Source organism: Alnus glutinosa, chromosome 7 (genome assembly GCF_958979055.1).
Source record: "Alnus glutinosa chromosome 7, dhAlnGlut1.1, whole genome shotgun sequence".
NCBI lineage: Eukaryota > Viridiplantae > Streptophyta > Magnoliopsida > Fagales > Betulaceae > Alnus > Alnus glutinosa.
The window spans coordinates 1,458,963-1,475,316 of NC_084892.1; the positions used below are offsets into that span (position 1 = coordinate 1,458,963).

The 16,354-nt window shown below is 32.8% G+C and overlaps 2 protein-coding genes across 2 annotated transcripts; both read left to right on the forward strand.

Annotated features, from left to right (window-relative positions):
• Window positions 1-4,106: 4,106 nt before the first annotated feature.
• Window positions 4,107-4,556, forward strand: LOC133872598 (LRR receptor-like serine/threonine-protein kinase EFR). The gene has a single exon (XM_062310154.1). The coding sequence runs from the start codon at window positions 4,107-4,109 to the stop codon at window positions 4,554-4,556; it is 450 nt and encodes a 149-aa protein (XP_062166138.1).
• Window positions 4,557-4,613: 57 nt separating this feature from the next.
• LOC133872599 (receptor kinase-like protein Xa21) lies at window positions 4,614-7,223 on the forward strand. The gene has a single exon (XM_062310155.1). It carries the CDS (start codon window positions 4,614-4,616, stop codon window positions 7,029-7,031), a length of 2,418 nt encoding a protein of 805 aa, XP_062166139.1. The 3' UTR covers window positions 7,032-7,223.
• Window positions 7,224-16,354: the final 9,131 nt, after the last annotated feature.

Genomic DNA, 16,354 nt, shown 5'->3' on the forward strand with positions numbered 1-16,354 from the left:
AAGGTTAAACTGCGATTTTACCAAACATACACTTAATTGCGTTTTTAAAAATTATTTTTTTAAAATTGTAGATTTTAAAATCATTGTTTTTAAATCGCAAACCCAAACAAACCCTTATACTCGGCATATTCCCCCGCAATTTAGGTAATATAACTAACCATTAACACACATGATAACTGAGTCGTAGAACTCCCCGCATAGATTAATGCTCATAACGTAACAACTACCCGGTATACTAGCTGATGTCCCGCGTTCCTACTGCCCATGTACCTGATGCCCACGATCGATGAGCAGTACTGCTCCATGATAGGCAAGTCTGCGACCTCCAATTAATGCCAAGTGTCATGAATTAGGATGAGGTGGACGTTGGGCCCTTCGTGGCACGCCATCATATCTTCCCCCAATCACAATGCCAATTGCTGAAGAGGAATATACGTTCATGGCTTAGACTTCCACTCGTGATCATTAATTTCCTTTCAATTTCCACTTATATAGAAAAAGAGTAGTCTTTGTGCGCACTGGAACGTTGGGCGCGCCCAAAACAGCCCCCTCAAGATTGAAATTCTCTTATATATATATATGGTTGAGTATATGGCCGGGTACAATGAATGCATATTTAGATTTACATTTGCATGTATGTAATATATATCAATATATAAGTACATACTTTTTTTTCCTTCTTTTTTGTTGAGATATGCGGACAACTTCCTTTTTTTTTTCTTTTTTTTCTTCCTTTTAAAATTTTGAATTACTAACTTAAATGCCTTTTTGCATAATTCCGAGTGATGAATAGAGTATGGTTTTGAAGGAAAAGTGTCCATCAAAGGCGATGTTTATAGCTACGGTATAATTTTGTTGGAGATGATTACGAGAAAGAAACCTACCGACGACATATTTGAAGGAGAGTTGACTTTGAGGCAATGGATAAATGCATCACTTTTTAGCATAATGATGAGAGTTGTGGATAACGGTTTATTGAGAACAGAAAATGGAAGAGATGTAACAGTTATGCAAAGTGTTCTTTCATCTATCATGAAATTAAACTTAAGGTGTAGTGAAGAGTTACCAGCTGAAAGAGTCAATATCAAAAATGTGCTTGCAAAGCTTCAAAAAATCAGACAGGCACTTTTTAAAAACAAAAACGTGGGCGTCAAATATCTTTGATCTAGGTTTTATACGGTTTTGATTTCTTGAAGTACTTACAAATGGTATGTTTTTTGTTTGTATGACTTTTCATGTTTACATAAATGGCTTGGGATTTTCTAACATCTTCCTCTTGAGCTTTTTATCATTTTTTTCTCCTTACGCTGCTCGTATGCCTATATATCATACCTCGTGGACCTAAAAAGCTTCATATTTAACATTCTTTTGCTTTAGAAGATTTGATTGGATATGGTAAAAGTGAATTTTCAGTTTATCTTTTCTTCTTATTTTTTGGATAGATAACACGAGTCATCATATATTACTTAAGAACGCCCGAAGGCACTTATAGAGAATAGAGGTACAAGACTCCATACACCCTAAGCCAAAAAAATCTGACTTAAAACAGCTATCTAAACAACACACAAATATTACATGAACAACATTTGACCCGCTCTTTACGTTTAAGCACAATCTAAACAAAAAAAAAAAAAAAAAAAGATGGCTAATCTAGCTACTATGCCAACAAATAGTCCAATAACAATTGAGCATTACAAAGGCGAATTGTGAACAGAAAAACAAACAAAAAACCCAAACAGAAACCAAACGAAACCGGCGTTGGGAAAAAGCTGTCACCGGCACCAACGCGTGTAAATTGTAAACACGCGCCTTTATCGGGGACTTCCCTCTTCAGCAGACGACCACCAAAACCAACGATCTCCAACATAGAGAGGCGTGTGTCATGAGGGACCCAGCCAAAGAACACAGATCTGGCTCTAAAGAAGACATAAAAAAAATACAGCCAGAAAAAACTCGCTGGAGACACACCAGAAAAGCCGGTCCCCAACACAAACGTCCCGTGTAGCCTTCTGCCAAGAAAACCAACAGAAAAAAGCACAAGGAAAAACTAAAAAACAACCTCCATAGTCCTATAAGGATTAGGAGAACATCAACCACCATCGGATCTAACCCGGGGAAACAAAACTCCCTAGAAGGGATAGGAAATAAACCAAAGCAAAGAAAACAGGAAAAAAAACATAAAGGAAAGGAAAGAGGAGAATAGAGAAGAGAAGAAACCCTTTCCTCCTCCCTCACTTGCTGCACAAAGAAGAAGGATACTAGGAGAGAGAAGAGATAAAGCTCAAGATTTTGATTGTGAGGTGAATGTATTCTTATCTTTTCTTCTTTTTGGATTGGCTAAGAAAATCAATATGTTATAACACATAAAATCCTCAATGCATATATTAAGGGATTGTTCTTTCAAGACTCAAACTTGGCCCCCCTTCAATTACCTGTTTGAGAATGTCCAAGCCCTTTTCCCCGTGAAATTAGAGGACAAAACTATTATATTACCAAGGATCATCTGTATATTACTCTTAACCAAAATGTTCAAAAAGAAAAGTTAATAACAAACCGCAAATAAAAATAAATAAAAAAACTGTGGTGTTAGAATAGGAAAAAACAGAAAGCTTTTAATTGTATCAAGAACATATTTGTGGAGTTCATCAACGAGAATAATGCAGAAAAAATAAAAATGTTTTACTCGGCACGTTAATTTGTTACTCGATCACCATGCTCTACTACTCGGGATTTTTTTTTTTCAAACGAGGATTGGTCCAAAGGTTGGTTGAAACTGCCATGTTAGTGTTGTGGGATAAAAAAAAATGTAGTATCTAGCATTAGTCAATTAAAATTGCATGAAATAGAAACATCAATGCATACACAACAAAGTTTTCTTTTAAATTTGAATTATTGAATTGAATTTATTAAATTAACATATATCTTTAAAGGAAGGTGGCTCAATGAAAATTGAGGCATACGGCAAAAAGATAACATTAGTCCTTTTTTAATTTAAAAATCATTTTTCTATCTTTTTGAGATGTAAAATCACTAATCAAGTTTTTATGTTCAAGTTTTATTAATAGATTACTCCCAATAGATAATATGGTTAATTTCGTTTAATCTTTTTTGTAAGATAGTAGATTGTAATTAGGATTTAATTAGTTGTGTACTAAAATCAACAACACAATTATGATAAGTTATCGGAATTTGTAACAACAAACAACATTCTACCACACATTACATTACGACAAAAATGGAGTTTTCTTTCTTCTGGATCACATCTTCTTCTCTTTTCTTTTCTTTTTTTTTTTTTCTTTTTTTTAACTTGGCCTAACATGTAAGCTAGTGTTAGATTTAAACGATAATGTTTTACGCCTTCTTTGCAGATTGCGCAAATCAAGTATTGAGAAAGAAATGAATATCTCCCATGTTTGGAAATGAGCTTTCCATTCTTGAGTGTGGAGGAGTCTACTGCTCTGTACCCTATAATCTACTAATGGTAGTAATATTAAAATTTAATTAGCTGGCCAACTTCATTCGTATATAAGGTGAGAGTATGGACTTTTTTAAGTATTTACAAAATGACCAAACCCATTATGGGCCCAAAACATAAAGATATTATACTATCACATCCAAAAAATAATAAATTAATACAACACTAAGTTCCTATTTACTGCCCTTTTTCAAAATTTAATGATAGAATGCTGGTGTTTATAGACCTAATTATACAAGACTCTCGAAGTCTAGAGTCTCTCCACTATAAGACTCTAGAAGTCTCAAACCATATCTCAAAAAACAAAACAAAAAAAAAATCTCAAACCATAACAAAGCCAAAGCCAATTGGCTTTATTTCTTGTTTGTCATCATCTCCCTTTCGCATAATTACTTGGTGCTTAGACTTCCGAATCACAAAGCCAATTGTTGAAGAGGAATATGCATGGACTTCCAAGTGTTTAAGAGGGAAAAACCCACAACTTCAACTCATATCATCATTTCCTTTCAATTAATTTCCCCCCAGGATTGAAATTCTCTTATAAAAGCCGCTTAACACCTTATAATTTATCTCCACGCCTTCTTTCTTATAAATTCTCTCACTCTCTTCCTCTCTCTCTTGGAACACAATCATGATGATGCTATTAAAAAGGCCCTCCATTCTCTTGCTCTTCGATTTTCTCTTGGTGCTTCCATTGGCCCAATCTTCCACCACCAGCTTTACTGATCAAGTAAGTCTCATTGCCTTCGAATCTAAAATCACTTCCGGTCCAAACCAAACTGTCTTGGCTGGTAACTGGTCCACAACTACAAGCTTCTGCAATTGGATTGGGGTCTCATGTAGCCAACGCAGGCAAAGAGTCACTGCTTTGGACCTTTCCTACATGGGACTCCAAGGCGCCATTTCTCCACATATTGGTAACCTCTCCTTCCTAGTCTCACTTGATCTACGCAACAACAGCTTCATTGGGTTTCTGCCTCATGAGATCAGTCGCCTACGTCGCTTGAGAATACTTTGCTTGTCATCCAACCAATTGGAAGGTAGCATCCCTCCAACTCTGCATAGTTGCCTGAAGCTTTAGAAGATCGATCTGAGTATAAACCATCTTATGGGCTCAATTCCATCAACTATTGGCAACATGTCGTCGTTAGTGTACTTGAATTTGCAATTCAACAGTCTCACAGGTCCATTTCCTCTTGGCATCTTTAACATATCCTTTCTAACCATAATTGCTCTTACAGAAAATCACATCTCAGGAACTCTTCCAATGGATCTCTGCACCCATTGTCCTAAACTTCAAGTGCTCTATCTTTCTCTCAACAAATTCAGTGGTCGGCTCCCTTCACAAATGAATTACTGTAGACAACTTTCACTCTTATCTCTATCATACAATAGATTTGATGGGAGTATTCCAGAAAGTTTTGGGAATTTAGAAAAGCTTGAAGAGCTATATCTTGGAGGTAACATCTTAACTGGCAATATACCTCCTACCATAACTAACTTGTCGAGGTTATCTACGTTCACCATTGAGATTAACAACATTGAAGGAAGCATTCCGGGAGATTTATGGGGGCTTCAAAATCTCAAAAGTTTTGCATGCAATTCAAATTTTCTCACAGGAGCAATCCCCCAATACATTTTCAACATTTCCTCTCTACAAGATATCGAATTGGACAATAATTCCCTACATGGCAATCTTCCATCACATTCTGGATTTTCCTGCCCCAATCTTGAAATTCTACTTTTTGCTCACAACAAATTTAGTGGTCCCATCCCATCGTATCTTTCAAATTGTTCTAACCTCGTCATAGTAGATTTTGCTTCAAACATACTCTCCGGGCCAATACCAAAAAGTCTTGGAGACTTAAAATACCTTCAAACACTTTCTCTGGATGGGAATCAGTTAACAAGAGAGCCCGGAGATCAAGAGCTTAATTTCCTTTCGTCTCTCTCTAATTGCAGAGTTTTGGAACTACTGGCCATAAACTACAATCCCTTGGATATTACTCTTCCGGATTCTATTGGAAACTTTTCAACCACCCTTCACACCATTACTTTATTTGAAAGCAAAATAAAGGGTCATATTCCTATGAGTATAGGTTCCTTAAAAGGCTTGACATGGCTTGAGCTGGGCAATAACAATTTGACTGGCAACATACCATCCACAATTGGGGGATTGAAGAATTTACAAAGATTGGAACTTAATGAGAATAAAATTGAAGGATTCATTCCAGAAGAGATATGTCAGCTAAAGAACTTAGGTGAGTTATATCTCACAAATAACAAAATCTCTGGATCCATCCCAAATTGTATTTCGAACCTCAATCTTTTGCAAAGGCTAGACCTTAGTTTTAATAGGTTGGAAACAGCAATACCATTAAATTTATGGAGCCTTGAAAATCTATTATTGTTGGACCTAACATCGAATTTCCTTGGTGGATATTTGTCTCCAAACATGAACAAATTGCAAGTTATTGAACACATAGATTTATCTCGGAACCAAATTACGGGAAACATTCCAAGCATCATCGGAGCTTTTGAAAGCCTAAATTATCTTAATTTGTCAAAGAACTCATTTCAAGGAGAAATCCCACATACTTTTGGAGACTTGAAAGGATTGGATATCATAGATCTCTCTTACAATGATCTGTCTGGTGCAATTCCTAAATCTCTTGAGGCACTTTCACAGCTCAAATGTTTGAATGTATCTTTTAATAAGCTATCCGGAGAGATACCATCTAGTGGGCCTTTTGCAAACTTCACAGCAAAATCATTTTCAGGAAACAAGGCGCTTTGTGGGAATCCAATTTTTGGAGTTCTACCTTGTCAAAACTCAGGCTCCAAAGGATCAAAGATGAAACAAAGTCTACTCAAATATTTTCTTCCGACCATTGCTTTGGTCATACTCTGTCTGGCATTGGTTTATATGCTGAGAAGACATCGAGAAAGTAACTTCCAGGTTCCAATTTTATTTAATACATTGCGTGTATTTGAGCATAAAATGATATCATATCAAGAGCTTTGCCAAGGGACAAACAACTTTTGTGAAAGCAACTTGCTTGGAACTGGAGGTTTTGGTTCTGTATACAAAGGGGTGCTTTTTGACGGGACAATTGTTGCTATTAAAGTTCTAAATTTACAATTGTCGAGTGCTTTCAAAAGTTTTGATGCAGAATGCAAGGTCTTACGGACAATCCGACATAGGAATCTTGTTAAGATCATTAGTACTTGCTCCAACCTCGAGTTCAGAGCTTTAATACTGCAATACATGTCGAACGGTAGCCTTGAAAGGTGGTTATACTCTTATAACTATTGTTTGAATCTTCTTCAAAGAGTAAACATTATGGTTGATATTGCATCTGCATTGGAGTATCTCCACCATGGTCTATCAGAATCTGTGGTGCACTGTGATTTGAAGCCTAGCAATATCCTTCTAAATGAGGATATGGTTGCACATGTGGGTGACTTTGGCATTTCAAAGATTTTGGTCGAAAACAAGGATGCTACACAAACAAAAACACTTGGTACACTTGGCTACATTGCTCCAGGTACATGAACTCACCTCTACTTATTTTATTGCTAAGAGGCTATCTAATAGTGGCTAATATCAAGAACAATAATAGTTGCTAGCTAGTTTCAAGAATATCAATGTAAAGTTCAATTTTCTATAATTTAACCTTATATATATATTGGCCTTAGATTCTTATGAATATACACTAATGATAAAAAATTACGCAAACTATGATTGCTTAGACGGCATATAATTACTTATTTATTCCCTCTTATTCATTGATTACTATTTGTTATAAAATTTGCTAAAATAAATATTACGTCAAAAAAAATTATATTATGTCCTTCTTGCTCACTAGGTTAATATAAAGTAATTTAATAGGATATGTGTAGTGTATGTTTCAATTTTGGACTCGTAAATGTAACTAGGAATATGGTTTGCTTTGTCATTTACGGCTCTATTACCCATTTTATGGCTACTAATAATACAAAATGTATTGGAACAATTGCTCTAAAATTGAAATTTATGTTTAACATTTACCACGTAAAGTTATTTTTATTTATGTACATAATTACTCAAAAAAATAAAAAATAAAAATAAAAAAAGAAAAAAGAAAAAAGAAAAACAAACACTACCCTTGTGATGTGTGACACATAACAATTATTCTAAACAAAAAAGGTCCGCTCATACAGTATATAGGGACTCATTAAAGGTTGTTCATACATAGCTTAATTAGAATTTTTCTTTAAGGAGTTTGGTATGTATATATTTGTACCAATAGATGGTTGCATGTATGCATGGGTGCAATAAATGCATATTTAGATACAAATTTGCATGCATAGATGTAATACATTTCATTATATATGTATATACATACATACTTTTTCTTTATTGCTTGAGATATGTGGATAATTGTTTTTTTCAAAAAAATAAAAAAAATGAATTACTAACTTAATGGCCTTTTGTACAATTGCGAGTGTGGATAGAGTATGGTTCTGAAGGAAAAGTCTCCATCAAAGGTGATGTTTATAGCTACGGTATAACATTGTTGGAGATGATCACAAGGAAGAAACCTACTGACAACATGTTCGTAGGAGAATTGACTATGAGGCAATGGATAAATTCATCACTTCCTGACAGAATGATGGAAGTTGTGGATGATGGTTTATTGAAAACAGAAAACGGAAGAGATGTAACTATTATGCAAAATGTTCTTTCATCCATCATGGAATTAGGCTTAAGGTGTTCTGAGGAGTTGCCAGATGAAAGAGTCGATATCAAAGATGTGCTTGCCAAGCTTAAAAAAATCCAATTGACACTTTCTGAAAACAGAAATAGGGGTGCCTGATATTTTATCTGGGTTTTATAGGGGTTGTCCTTTTAATTTCTTAGAGTACTTACAAGTGATGTGTTTTATGTTTGTATGACTTTAAATAAATGGCTTGAAATTTTCTAACATCTTCTTCTTGAGCCTCATGTTTTTTTCTCCTTACACTTCTCATGGAGATATATAAAATTAATATAATCTCAAACGACAAAAAAATCTTGCAGTTTATATTGTTTCACTTCATATATGTTTCTCCTCCATTTATGAGAACCATATAAGGAATGACAAAAGGATTTTGGATGGGAAAAAATAAAATAAAAAAAATGGTTTCCTACCATAACTAACTTGAATGGCTATATCTTGGAGCTAACAATTAAGTACTTAACCGGTAATATACCTCCTACCATAACTAACTTGTTGAGGCTACTTGTGTTCAACATTGCAATTACCAATATTGAAGGAAGCATTCCGAGGTATTTATGTCGTATTCCAAATCTGTCGATATTGAATTTGGAATCCCCTCCCCCAAAACCCTTTCAACATTTCTTCTTTCCAACTAATCTCCTTGGTAAATAATTCCCTATATGGCAATCTTCTATCAGATTCTGGATTTTCCTGCCCCAATCTTGAATTTCTATACTTTGGTGGCAATAAATTTAGTCGTCCCATCCCAATATATCTTTCAAATTGTTCTAAGCTACCGATACCCACAAGTCTTGGACACTTCAAATTAAAATACCTTCGAAACCTTGTTCTGACTAACAATCAACTAACGTACGGGATAGCCTGAAGATCAAGAGCTTAATTTCCTTTCATCTTTATCTAATTGTAAATTTTTGAAAAACCTGGGCATATCCTACAATCCCTTGGATATTACTCTTCTTGATTCCATTGGAAACTTTTCAACCACCATTAGAAGCATTTATGCCCATCAATCCCAAATAAAAAGAGTCACATTCCCAAGAGTATAGGTTCCTAGCTTAAAAGGCTGGACCTTGCTTAGTCTGGGCAATAACAATTTGACTGGAAACATACCATCTACAATTGGGGGATTGGAGGGGTTACAGAGATTATATCTCGGTGGCAATAAAATTGAAGGATCCATTCTAGAAGCTCACGAAATTGTTTATATATATATATATATATATATATATGCACACAATTTTGTACTGAATATTCACAACATAAGAAGCTTCTACGTTATGTAAAGGGGGATACCTGTTATATATTCATGTGAAACACAGGAACGAGCTTTATTTGAACATTCAAAATAAAAGCTATCAATTTTCAAACATTAAAAAAGAGAAGTTTGATCTTTTGGTACATGGTATCTCAACAAGAAAAGCAACCATATTATATTAATTAAATAACTTGACTGCATATAAATTCAATTTTCCAATAAGTGAAAGATCATTATAATAATTCAAAGACTAAAACTAAAGAGTAAAGGAGGAGAGGTTGGATTTCCTATCTTCAATCGGATAAAATAAAAAGCTGGCTTAGATGAAAGTTCAAACTTTAACAACTGGGATAATAAAGCTATATATGCTTTTACCCGAAGCCTGCGTTTCAAAATTATGCTTTCTTATTAGCTTAAATTTTTAAAATAAATAATAATTTAAAATTGAACTTGAGATGACGTTCTGAATTCGAATAAGAAATACATATTCATAATAGTAATGTTTCTTACACAACTTTAACAAAAAAAATTTTAAGATTAACCATTGAATATTTAGGGTCATGTATAGGAAAACAAATCCAATAATTGATCATTAAAAAAATTAGCTAGAGTTGTACAAGAGTCATTACTCTATTCATAATCAACGTATATGGATATGTTTACGTACAATTTCTATACAACTTTTATATAAGTCTAACAGCTTTTTTTTCAAACTAACTACCGAATCTCTTTTTGTACATACGGATTCTACATATCTAATAATTAATTATATTTTTTTTTTAAAAGAAAATTTATAAAATTATAAAAGTTGTAAACGTATTATATCTCTTTTAAAATTAAATCTATCATATCAGATAGGGTTTGGAGTATAATCTCCATTTGTTAGTGTTAGAGTTTAGTTAATTATCATTCTAGTTTTTTGGTTTAATTGTTATTCTCTTGCTTGTACGATCTATTTGATCTCATTACTCAATAAAGAGTAAGCAGAAATTAATCATCAAACTTTGTGTTTGTAAAATGTCTCGCGCCTTTTCCACCGATGTTTTGAAGTTTCCTTCTGTTTCTCCCTCTCTCTCACGCAGTGCTCACAAATTTCAGATCATTCCACTGCCTGCAAACAGGGCAAGACCCATGAATCCCCAAACACTTCTCTGCCCAACACCTTATATTCCCTATGACTTTTCATGTTTAAATAAACGGCTTGGAATTTTGTAACAACTTCCTCATGAGTTTCGTCTTTTTTTTCCTTATGCTTCTCATTGAGATATATAAAATTAATATAATCTCAAATGCCAAAATAAAATCTTTCAGATTATATTGTTTCACTTCTTATATGTCTCTACTCCATTTATGAGAACTATATAAGGGATGAGAAAAGGATTTTGGATGAGAAAAAAATAAAATAATTAAAAAAAAAAATGGTTTCCCAAAAGGTAATGGAGCTTTCTTGTTTGTGGAACATATGATAGTGAAAGCATATAATTTAATTAGAGTTTTTCTCCCACTCACCCATTTAAAAACTTGAAGTTGTTGGCAATCTAAAAAGCTCACGAAATTATTTAGCTGATTGTATGTATATATATAACGAGCTTTGAACTTTCAAACTTAAAGAAGGAGATCATAAAGCTATCAATTGTCAAACATAAAGAAGGAAAAGTTTGATCTTTTTGGTACATGGTATCTCAAGAAGAAAAGCAACCATATTATATTAATTAAATAACTTCACTGCATATAAATTCAATTTTCCAATAAGTGAACGATCATTATAATAATTAAAAAAAAAACTGAAACTAGCGTGTAAAGGAGGAGAAAATGGTTTTCTTTTGTTTAATTAGATAAAATAAAAAGCTGGCTTAGAAGAAAGTTTAAACTTCAAGAAGTTGGATAATGAAGCTATATGCTTTTACCCAATGTCTACTGACATTCTGGATTCAAACAAAAGATGCATATTCGTAATCAATATATAAGAATTAAAAATTCGCTGGACAACAAGATGGTCGGTAAAACATTTCCGATCTTTAAAATTATCTTGTCTGGTAATTTTTTATTTTATTTTCAAGAATTTTTTATTTTTTAAAGAATTAATTTTTTATTTTTTATTATACAGTGATATATGTTAAGAGTTGTAAAATATTTATGTTTTTACTAGAATTTCATTTTAAACTGGCATGGGAGGGGCATTGCATCAAAACTCAGAAGGGAGCTCAGAAGACTTGGGTCTTCCTCCGATCCGCCTGTGTAGATCACTCTCATGTTCATATACACTTTTCAAGTCTTCTCCCAAGAAACAGAGCCACATGCAGGCCAAGATTGTAGTGTCGCGCGCATTAGCTAGCATATGATAAGACCTTTACAATAAGTCTAGTATTGGATATTTTAATCATCATTAGCATCATCATGGAATAAGCCAACATCGATCTTGGCCATTTTTTCCTCTGTCATGTCTCGTAGAAATATAATTCATCTCGTCATAGACTCATAGTGAGTCGTTTTCTTCGGCTATTTTGACAGGAGAGAAATTTGGACACATACAAATTAAGCACAACTTAGTCAAGCTCCGGCTAGAGTCCATTTATCTTCCTTCAACAACTTAGGTCACTTTTTCCTTTGTCATGTTTAGATAAAAATCACTATGATATACAACATGTATTTTTATTTGTTTTTTTATTTAATAATAATTTTCACTATTATGTTCCGAAATATAGAATCATATAAATAATTAATCAAAAGAGAATAAATTGTGAAAAAAGGAAAAGACAAAATTAAAGTGGCTCGATGTATGACTTATATTTACACGTCAAACACCTTTTATACGGATCCTCATACCTCAAGCCAAGCCTTGGCCTCAGCCTCGACATCCTAATTAATTTGAATAATCAAATCTTTCTTCATCCTTTTCCTTGCAGTAATACGTAATACTAAATCCACAACTTCTACTGGCGTGCACCCTCATCGATCCAATCCAAAAAGGTTGTAATTCATTGTTCCAAAATTTGTCGCATTCTAAGGAAAAAGATGGCACTGCATGTGTCTCACGTACTTACATACAACGCCTTTCATTAATTTGTAATCTGCATTTTATTTGTTAGGATGAATGATAAATGTTATTTTCTGTTCAATATGCTAACAAATTAAAGAAAAATTGAAGCTTTGATTGCTGCCATGGAACCCAAATTGTGTATTTCTGGCCTCGATAGACTTGGTAGTTACCTTCATCCTACAGCGCTAATTAAGTCTATGCATGACATTTCAAGAATGAGTGAATTCATGACAGACCAGATTTTGTTTTGTTCTATCTAACGGTGTACATGGTACTATATTATTTAAAAAAATTAAATAACTTGACAATATATTCATCATATAGCTAGCAACTCGTTCGTTAAATAAAATTAAATATCCCAAAGCTTTGTACTAATCGGACACAATTTAAATTAGGTGACAAATACTAGTGATGATAACTAGTATATACATGTAATGCTTATTTTTGGGGTAATTGCTTCAGCCAAAAACTGTCTATTCCTTTGTTTCCCCGTCCCAACAGGCAACCAAGCCGGCCGGTGAGTACCCTTTAAATACGCAAAGCGAAGAAGGTCCAACCCCATCGCACGGCAACACAATTTTCTCAAAGAGAATGAAATAATTTTGAAAGCTAATTAAAGCATGATGAAAGCAATTAGAGTCCCAAAGCTATCCAAATATTTGTTCCAATCAATCTAAATGAAAGCCACTGCAAATCACGTAAAGAGAGTACAAGAGCAAGAGCAAATAAGAGAATTACAACACAACAAAAATGTGCAGTGATCTTGTGAGAGAAATGTGAGAAACAAAATTGGTAAAAGTTAATGAGTAAATCTTAATATTCATCAAAATTTGTGAGTATTTCATTCTCCAAAATTTTTTGATTAAAATGATGAGGCTTCTGTAATTAATTTTTTAGTGTTTTCATTAAATTAACTTATCAAAATAACTAAAAATTTATTTTAATAAAACTAGTAAGGATGCTTTTATAGGTTAGGTGTCTTTTAGGCAAAGATCTAATTGGCTTTTTGCCATTAAGCCGGCCCTAGTTTAAAGCATGTAATATATATATTAAAACATGTACTTTTCGCGTGGACGCATATTACTTTGTTAAATTAGTTTGTAATTAATTTTTATTTATTAAATATATGTATTTTAAATATGAAGAATTATATAATTTAAAAATATTATTGTTAATTTAATAAACTGAATTAATTGGAGAAAATTTCTCAGAAGGAACGAGATGAAGTTAGATGTAAAGTTGTTATTCAAGTCTAATTTTTATTGGTGGCCTTAATTTTTGTCATTCGTACGACAAATTAAAGGACCCACATCATCGATCAGAGATATTTGTCTTCTCCTACTTTTGTTATTAGTTTAAATTTTAAGTTCTCAGCCCTTGTTGTTATTTTCATTTCTGTTATATATATATATATATAATTTAAGTAGATAATTGAGAGAGATTATTTATAGAATTCACATGACCAAATAAAAATTAGACTGTCCAATCACTTATCCGGTCAAGTGGGTCGATCATAAGTGGTCTCTCACAACATTCTGTCCAAATTTTTTCAAATTTAGACAAATAATTTGAAAGGATTCTAATTTAAACCACCCCGAAAAGTTCTACAAATAATTGTTCTTCAATGAATGTCATATCTACCAATGCTTCTCCTCAATGACAATTGGTAGTTTAATTACATCGAGTCTTTGAGAGTGTTTTGTGCTTTCGTTGTTATAATTGGTATTTAATTGTATATCCGGTTTATAATTTTAAAAAGTATGATTTAAAAATGTGATTTTTAAAAATAGAGTTAAGCATTTGATAAAATAGCAATTTGACCTTTAAAAATATAGTTTATCTTTTAAAATTGTGCGTTTTCGAAAAAGTATCTCATTGCTTGCGATTTTATAATCAAATTGCAATTTTTTTTAAAATTGCAAATTTAAACGATTTATGTTCTACGATTTAATTTAAAATCATACTTTTATTTTACAAAATTGCAATGTCAAACGGACCCGTAATCCCAAATAGCAAACTCTTCCTACTTTTTATTGTGATTGAATTTACTATAGAACATGAACATTTAAAAGCTCATTTTTTCAGTTTGTCTTTTATCTTTTAGCTTAAAGCTTGAGCGTAGGCCTGCTCATAGTGATAGGCTGATAGCCCAATTACATATTGCAATTTAAAAAAATAAGGTTCACGATTTTTATACAAGTCTGACACCAACTTAATATAAATTTAGTGAATATGGGTTAAGCGGTCTAACACGTTTATTAAATAGATTAAACTAAAGTTGGCTTATATAATCTTATATATATATGCTTCAATACGATCCGAACCCGACACATAAACACGAATTATCACTCTCATAAAAAGTACCCACCATTTTGTAGAGGAAAAAAAATGCAAAACCAGTCTTATACATATAGCGCTGACACTTTTTTACACGACCCGTAAACCTAATACGAAATTAGTAAGCTAGGGTTGAGAAGTTTAACCCGCTTAATTATATTGGTCGAGTGATGATTGACCTATATAGTCTTATAACTATATTTCGACATGACCTAAAGCCAATGCGCGAGTACGAATTGTCATTCTTATAAAGAGTACTCACCATTTTGTAAAGGAAATAAATGAAAAATCAATCCATATGGTCTATTTAATTTATAATTAGCTCCATGTCGTATCAAAGTTAACTCAGAGACAATTGTGAATTAGGTAAATCACATAGTATAATTTTACATTTTTCATTTTGTAAAATAAATTCTTTTGAACAACTTCGTGTTTTTTTAATATAAAATACCCATAAACAAATATTAAATCAAGGAACGTGTTAAACAACTTACGTTTATCGTCTTTCTTGTAAATTACCTGCAGTCCATGATAACCGTATTTTTTTTTTTTTTTTTTTTTTTTTAACTAAACCACATATCTAATCTATTAATCTAATGTCACTTTTAATTATGTAAAACTAAAAATATTTGTTCTTGATATATTCCATTAGTTATCATTAGAATTATAGATGGCTTAGGCAGGCATTTTCAATTTTCATTGATTATCATTCTACGTACGTATGGATCAAACAAGAATCCTCATCAGTTGGTTTTTATTATATTACCCTGGATCATCTATTACTCTTAACCAAAATGTTAAAAGAGAAAAGTTAATATCAAACCGCAATTACCAAAAAAAAAAAAAAAAATCACTTGTATCAAGAACATATTTGTGAACACCAGTGTTGGTGGTTCAATAGTCTAAAAAATCTACATAAAATTAGGCAATTAACAAGGGGTGAGTTTGAATCCCGCAATGAAACCAATAATTTTTTGTTAGTGTTAGTCACATTAGATCTTATTGATGCTCTGGTAGAGTTGGTTCATGTATGGTTCAATTGATGAGGGAGCGCCTGCGATTCTTCGCCGTCTAGGCTCTTCTTGAGCAATTCTTAATGGGTAAGTGCTATCATGATAACGCTCAGATAGAGTAGCTACAGTTAGTTGCCCCCTCCTACGTACCTTTTTTGAATAAAAAAAAAAAAAAAAAAAAAAAAAAAAAAAAAGAAGATGATGACATATTTTTGGAGTTCTTCGATAAAAATAATGCAGGAAACATAATTTTTTTAGAAGAAATGGAAGAGGGGCAGTGAGAGTGGGGTGTCGAGTGTTGCAAAAAATAAATAAAAGAAAATTTAAAAATAATATTTAAATAAAATAGAAAATAGAATGAAAAAATCTGTTGAAGTGCAGGGGTATAGAAAAAATAGTAACTAAAATTATGTCCAAAATCATTCAGAAGCTTAACACCGAGCATTTCGTGCATTTTTTGCAAAGCAGGAA